The sequence below is a fragment of the Anneissia japonica genome, unplaced genomic scaffold, assembly GCF_011630105.1.
Source record: "Anneissia japonica isolate Jap-2015-1 unplaced genomic scaffold, ASM1163010v1 scaffold287733_len118669_cov163, whole genome shotgun sequence".
Lineage (NCBI taxonomy): Eukaryota > Metazoa > Echinodermata > Crinoidea > Comatulida > Comatulidae > Anneissia > Anneissia japonica.
Genome location: NW_022731439.1, coordinates 32,288 through 39,770, shown reverse-complemented (window position 1 = coordinate 39,770; position 7,483 = coordinate 32,288). Strand labels below are relative to the sequence as shown.

Below are 7,483 nucleotides of genomic sequence, written 5' to 3'. Positions count from 1 at the left end.
GGGATTTCATATGGCAATATTAAATGTAATAAGCCTCGCTGTTAAATATGCAAACATATTATCACTAACAACACAATCACACTCACAGTCACTACAAAATTCACCCCTCTCAACTCACATGTGATTCGACTACCAACATGATTTACATCATAATTTGTAATGCATGTGATCATAGCACCTACATCGGTGAAACCGGTGGAGCTTCTTTTAGAAGTAGATTTAATAATCGTAAATCATCAATCCGCACCAGTAAGAACCTTCCAATAGTGTAGTCCGCTTCCCACCATATTATTCTACTATGTATGTTTAATCTTTAACACCATTATCTCAATACTTGACCGCTTAGATGTCTGTCAGATTTCACTTTGTATATTACAGCATAAACTATTAGATAATTGGCCTATATTCCATCTATATCACTATTGGTGTCATTACTAGCTATGTAGCGGTGCCATCATCGTAAATTTTCTTATTTTGAGCCCCAACCTTGGTGGGGCTGAGGTGGTATAGACCCTCCATCTGTCCTGGGCCCCTATTTCTAATTCCTGGATCCTCTACTGCATTATTTAATTTCGCTTTACTTTTATGTCATATACATTAATTAGTTTTCATGTGTACTGACATTGAGTATCATTTTGTAGATGGAGATATTATGCCTCAGGGACGAGCACCACTACATTGCTGTCTACGTGTTCAGGGTACTTATGATGAACAGCGAGAAACAGCACTGTGCTTGATAACATATGGAGCCTCTGTCTACCTACAAGATAGTGTAATGTATAGAAAAAAAAAATGATTCCGAAGGATTAGTCAATGTCTTTATTACAATAATACAAACATTCCTAATAACCAAAACCAACCTAATACATAAGAGCATTGATTTCCATTCTATACGAATGAATTCCATCAATTATTCTTGAACCAATAAATATTGTGATACTGATAGTGTTGGTCATTCCTTTGAATTATTATTTTCACCATTATCATTTATAAATCTTCAAAGCTAAAATATTTCCCTTTGTTGTGCTGATGTAGTGTGCAGCTGCCATCCAGTGAAATATACTATAATTTTTCATATGAATTTGTTATTACAGGAAGGGAGTACACCTCTTGATTATTATGATCGTAATGAATGTAGTCAATATGAAGTATCAACAAAGGAGGAAAAGAAAGATGAACTTAAAAAATTGCTTATAGGTAAGTTATCTGTTGTACGTTAAATATTCCTTAACCTCATTGGCAAAAATCACAGAGCTTGCCTTATTTGGAAGAACCATGTCGTAAGCCTCAGATAGCTTTCTAGACATGGCTATACCTATAAGTACTAATAGCTAGTTGGGTGCCACTTCAGTGGACGCCTTGTGGGTCCTAACCCCAGCCCCTTTTTTAGGATGCCTTTGGAAGAAAATGTGGTAAATATTTAATTAGTCAATCATGCCAATTTTATTGTAAATTTAAATTAATTTTAACCAAGTATTGCATAAGATGAAAATGAAACATACCTGTAAATAAACAATATATATTTTTAATATTAATGGAAAGCCTAATATTTTAAACTGTATTTTATTATGATTTTTATGCTTGAAATGAAGCAATGGCACGTCAACAGCGTATCCTAAATAATCCAAAAAAATCGTATGACAGTAATCGCTCCTGCAAGATGCTGGAAATGCCACCTCGTACTTCTAGAGAAAAAAGATTTCTGATGTTTTTGACTCAGCCCCTGCCCCCTTGTTAATATCTCTGGATCTCTCATGTATATCCCATTGCAAGTGTACACTGCCCACAAAACTTGTCACTGAAAGAAACAGTAAAAACAAAGTTACACCTATTACATGCACTCGATGAATGCGATCCATGCATTGAGGCTTTTCTGCATGGATGTGCCATACAAGTCCAACTATTATAATTTATTTTTACAGCATTATGGTTATTTCAGTAGTCTGGCTGTAGCTTAGACCTAGTGGAAACATTGATCAAATTATCTGCATTCTTCACAACAACAATGAATCAAAAGTAAAAAGAACAGAAAAATAAAGTAAAAAAATTTTTTAAAAATCAACTTCACTTAACATTTTGAAAATTTGAGGCAAAAAATACTACAAAATTAAAAAGGTTAATATACAATGTAAGTAAAAAATTATCAATCATTGTTATCTGGATGTCGTGTCAAAGGGCAAAAATCAATCCTGTGATATGCATATGGTTCATAAGAATACTATACATTTGTACTCTTAAATTTCAGTTCCTTTATTATTCTTATAGCTTTTTATTTTAATGTTATTTTCTGTTTGACCTTTTTATGTTCTAGAAGTAGTTAAGTCTCTCAGTGTTTCAACACCTTGATATAACATTACATATTTTGATGTGTTATTTTCTGAAATCAGTTTTTACTGTGATGGTAATTTTTTTTGAACAAAATAATCACAGTATGTTTAATGTAAACTATAAAAGGGATGGAAGAAATATGTAGCTTAAGAATACTACTGTAGTATACTAAATAATATTTGTTATATTTTATATCCATAAGAGCTATCAGTTCCAGGAGAAATATTAGCAAGAGGTCCTGAAGCCATTAAAGCATTCACATATGAAGTCCAGAATGGGGAAATTACGATGGTTAATTCCAGAGTCATGTTCTTGGGCAAAGAAGGAACGGGCAAGACAAGTTGTGTCCGTTCCATGCTTGGCAAAGTGTAAGTACAGAACAAGGCCTTGTTTTTTATGTAATTGTATAGTCTGTTGGCTTGCAGTCAGAGCCACAGTATTACAACATTCTTATAGTATCATATATGTTTATCACTCCTAGGCGACTGATTATCTAGGATTTTTTGCAATTGTTTAAAAGATTTTAAAAGGGCATTTCTGCCCATTGGCTCTTGATATAGCTGTAATTTTAAAAGGGTTTAATTTTTCCTTTGTATGCATTGAGTACAGTACTACATCACACACACACAACACATCACTACAGCATGGTACATATGACACCATTTTCTTACTGAGTGCCTCCAGAGGAAACTGTTATTCAAAAACTAATTTAATGTTCGGATAAAAACCTAATGTAAGGATGAAAACTTGGCATATACAGTAGTAATTATCCTGTGTATATTTGATTGTGAATATAAGTTTATAATGCAAAACTAAGGATATATTATATAATTTTGATTGTTTGACAGTACTATGTACTCTGTTGCTGATTTCGAAGTTATAAAAGCAAGGTTGATTTCAAAATATTATTTTAAAAGTTAACGAAAAAATTTGGTATAAGTATGTCATTATTTAAATTTATAAATCCATTGCATATAATATAATTAACTTTACATTTTTCCTGTTTCCAAGTATTCATTGATTTGGTATAATTATATTTATTTAATAAATTATTATTTGGTATAATTATATTTATTTAATAAATTATTTTATTATTATGTTTATCTAAATGTCAATAGATTTAAAAACAACGAACCATCAACAGATGGTATTGTAACAACAACAGTATTTTATACTGTTAATGGAGATTTCATCAAATGGAAGGAACAAAAGGATGTGGATGGTATGAATATTACACTTTTTGAAATATACATAATTTAATTTACAAATATACTGTCTAAATATTATACACTGTTATTTTTATTAATTATTTTGATGACATGTTTTTGCAAATAGAAGGAACAAAAGGATGTGGATGGTATTAATATTATACATTCTTAGAATATAATTTAATTTACAAATTGACTGTCTAAAATATTTTAATTCGTTATTTTTATAAATTATTTAATGACGTTTTTTCTTGAAAACTTTTCATTATTGTACAGTTTGTGAATTAACCAAGCAGATACGTGAGCATACCATTGCAGAAAATGTCGCCAAAAGGCTGAAGCAGCCAAAAAGCCATCAAAACTCATCTAATTCTGCATCATCCAGTTCTACAGCCTCCTCAACAGTAAACTTTTATTTATTTTAATATGCAAAAATTACTTAAAAAAATTTTATTGAAAGATGTTCTTTTAATTTTTGAATATGTGTTTTTTACTTAGCGGTCAGGCTAATATGAAAATCACTGGTTCGAATTGCTGTGTACATTTTGAACTGACCTAGATTAGTGATTCTTAAATGTTTAATTACAGATGCCATCAGAAGCAGCAAAAAATATGACAAGCTATACCAGTAAACTCCCTGAAGAAGGAATTCATAAGAAACTTGTTGCTAAACTTGCTATATCTGCCAGTGCCCATCCTGATAACCCATTAGAACAATTAAGTGCATCTGGGGAGGGATTTGACAAGAGTTTTGTACCAAGTGATGTCACATGCATTTGGGACTATGCTGGTCAGCTGACTTACTATATATCACACAGAGTAAGTAATACTGTAAATTCTACTGAAAGCTATATTTCAAAATTACTGTATGTTTTCTTGTGATTTGGCATGCGACTCTGGTGAGAGTGGAGCAGTGGTGTTGTGGTAAAGGTGGTTGACTTCCACTCTAATTTTCCTAGGTTTCAATCCTTTTAGGAAACATTAACATTAATGTTGAGAATTACTTTATAGAACATCACAGTTTATATTTATTTAAAAAAGCTCCTGAATATCAGCTGAATTTATGGCCTTAGCTGGAAGAGTCACCCTCTATATGTGGTTCAAATCAAATATTATTTTTTTGTGTTGTCTGTGTACCTGTATATAACAGTTCTTGTAGTATTTGCAGGATTTCAATCTCTCTTGTTAAGTGACTTCATTTTTCAGTGATCAGTCAAGGGTAGCACCTGTGGGGCCTGGCTTGGAGAAATGTCCCAATTCATCATGAAAAAAAAAATTTTTTTCTACATATTAGTAAAAATTGATTTTATATTAAGCATTTGATTGAGTGAGGATTTGAACCCCATTGAATTGTAATATATTTCGGGGCTTCTTGCCCTGGAACACTTTCGACACCCAACCACAGCCACTTTTTTCACATCAGTGACATCAGTATTCCCCCTCCAATTGCAAATTCTTGCACCACCCTGTGTTCGTTTGTAAAATTCCTGATTTTATTAATTATTTGTTAAGTTTAAATTTTTCTCTTCTTCTTCCTAGTTTTTTCTGACAGATGGATCATCTTACTGTGTTGTATTCAGTGTGTTAGATGATTTGGATGCCCTTGCAAACCCAAGAGATTTCCAGCAAGTAAATACACCACTTAATCGTCATTGCAGGTGTCTAACCTTAATTAGTTTTAATGCATCAAATAATCATATACCATTTTGAAAATGATGTGGCAATTGTTTACTTTTTCAGGGACAATTTGAAATGACAAATCTTCAGATGAATGTGTTTTGGATGCGGTCAATATACGAACACGCTGTACTACCCTATCGCGAAAGGACACAGAAGTTAATCAATGGCATATCCTCACCAACGATTAGTTTAGTTGCCACACACAAAGATAGACTATTGGGAACCGAGTCAGAAAATGACAAGCTGGTGAGACATTGTCTGTTTTTTAGTAGAATTACATTGTTTTTTCTTTAAATCTTCAAAACATTTACTAATACTTTTAATTTTGTTCAAAGATCAGAACCAAGTTCAAAAGAATGTTTGATGAAATAAAAGGAACACCATATGCAAGCCATGTGGATCGTGAGATGTATGTTGTAGATAACACTGCGGCTATTGATGAAGGGATTGAGAAATTGAAGAATAATGTTGGAAAATACATGAAGGCAACGGTAAAACCTATTCCCACTAGCTGGGTTGATTTCCAAACCAAAGTACAAGATGTTGGAAAAACAAAACTCCGTCTTTCTTTAGATGAGGTAACATGCTTGCTTATTCTTTTAGATTAGCCATTCAAATTTATAGTTTTAATTATTGCGGATTCCTTTCGATTTAAATAGAATTTAATGGTTGTATTCACAAAGTTACCATCACATTGGTTAATCTTTTATTTTCTTATTTATTTAGCATTTCGTGTCCATTTTAGTGATGTTATTGTAATGTGTTTTTATGGTCTGTTGTTCAACTTCAAATTTTTATGACAAAAATTGCAATAAAGCTTCTCGTATCGTATTGATTCTGATTCTGATTTTTTCAATGGAATTCTCTTCTCATTCAACATTTTTTAAGGTCGCAGAAATTGCATCTAAATGTGGAATTTCTAAAGCAATGCTTAACACTGTCCTCGATTATCTAAATGACACTGGAATAATTCTGTACTCTAAGACTAACGAGAAGTTAAAGTACACAGTTATTACAAACTTACACATGATGATCGACATTGTGACAAAAGTCATCACAGTAGTGAAACCTGATGATATTGACAAGGTAAGCAATATACTGTAGCAATTACCTCCTGTACTTACTTTCTGGTGGTTATTTTGATTTATCATTTTTATGATGTTTAATAATTATGTTCATATTTTCTTGTAGTTACCTATACTGATGCAATGGCATAGGCTCGACAGTGAGGGAATTCTACAAGAGCAATTGCTACGTCATTTGTGGCGATTTGAGATAGAGAAAGATGCCTGCAACTTTGATGTTTTTGTAGAACTAATGAAGAAGTTTGGATTGCTGTTTGAGAAACAAAAGGTAAGCTGCTTCTTATCATTTAGCAGAAGTAACTCTTTCTTAATATGTATGTGCATAATTCTTGTGCATAAATTTTCAAAACTTTTTGAGATTCATAATATGCCACATCAATGCTCATGTTTTCAAAGGGATCTCAACCTGGCAACCGAATATTCATGGTTCCCACTCGGATGCAAATCAATAAAGAGGGCTTGGAAGTTAAGGAAGACGAGCAGCAAACGGTATCGATTTATGTGACGCCTATCGACTTCCTACCGGATGCTGTCTACAATCTGCTGGTGGTTTCGTTTTTAGACTTGATGAATGACAAAGGTAGAAGTAGTGATGATGTGGAATTGTTTCGGAATCGTAGTGACTTTGACTTAGATGATGAGCATGTGGTGAGTCTAGGAGCTGTCAAAATCAAGAACAGGCATGCACTGAAGGTAAGATGCGATGTTAAAGGTTAAGCATAATTATTATTTTAATGTAATAAAACTGTCAGTGTAGAATTATGTTTTAAATAATATATTAAATATATAAGTTATCTATGTTTAATATATAAACAGTTACATTTACATTTACATTTATATATAGAGTATACATTTGTATATTTAATGTTATAATACAGGTATTTGTAAGCCTACATTGCTTGGTATGTCATGCTATTTTTGTGCCAGTAAAAACATTGTCAGACCAGGCAGCTCAATGTAATTTTATTGCCAAATAAATTGTAAGTTGAAATACAGCTAGACCTCTATGTCATCCGGAACAACCCTTTAAAGCTGGGCAACCAGTGCACCCGGTGGATTTCAGACACAAGCCGTGTGCACCAGATCACTTTTAATGACGATCCGTCCACCAACAATTAGCAGGCGGCTTCGCATTGCAGCGCTCACAGGGAACGAAGTTGCATTTGTAGTGCAGTCTATGCC

At 32.8% G+C, this 7,483-nt stretch overlaps 3 protein-coding genes across 3 annotated transcripts in view; all 3 read left to right on the top strand.

Annotated features, from left to right (window-relative positions):
• Positions 1-628: 628 nt before the first annotated feature.
• LOC117115379 lies at positions 629-5,580 on the top strand. The gene is made up of 9 exons (XM_033259146.1): positions 629-772; positions 1,095-1,197; positions 2,531-2,696; positions 3,447-3,550; positions 3,813-3,940; positions 4,125-4,355; positions 5,076-5,165; positions 5,277-5,462; positions 5,557-5,580. The coding sequence occupies exons 1-9, from the start codon at positions 653-655 to the stop codon at positions 5,578-5,580; spliced, it is 1,152 nt and encodes a 383-aa protein (XP_033115037.1). The 5' UTR covers positions 629-652.
• Positions 5,581-5,687: 107 nt separating this feature from the next.
• On the top strand, positions 5,688-7,043 carry LOC117115375. Its single transcript, XM_033259140.1, has 4 exons — positions 5,688-5,794; positions 6,105-6,302; positions 6,408-6,569; positions 6,698-7,043. The coding sequence occupies exons 1-4, from the start codon at positions 5,696-5,698 to the stop codon at positions 7,016-7,018; spliced, it is 780 nt and encodes a 259-aa protein (XP_033115031.1). The 5' UTR covers positions 5,688-5,695; the 3' UTR covers positions 7,019-7,043.
• A 351-nt stretch (positions 7,044-7,394) lies between these two features.
• LOC117115378 overlaps positions 7,395-7,483 on the top strand; it is a 2,790-nt gene continuing 2,701 nt past the window's right edge. The window contains exon 1 of the mRNA XM_033259145.1: positions 7,395-7,466. Coding sequence (XP_033115036.1) covers positions 7,395-7,466 — 72 coding nt within the window. The remainder of the gene's footprint in view (positions 7,467-7,483) is intronic.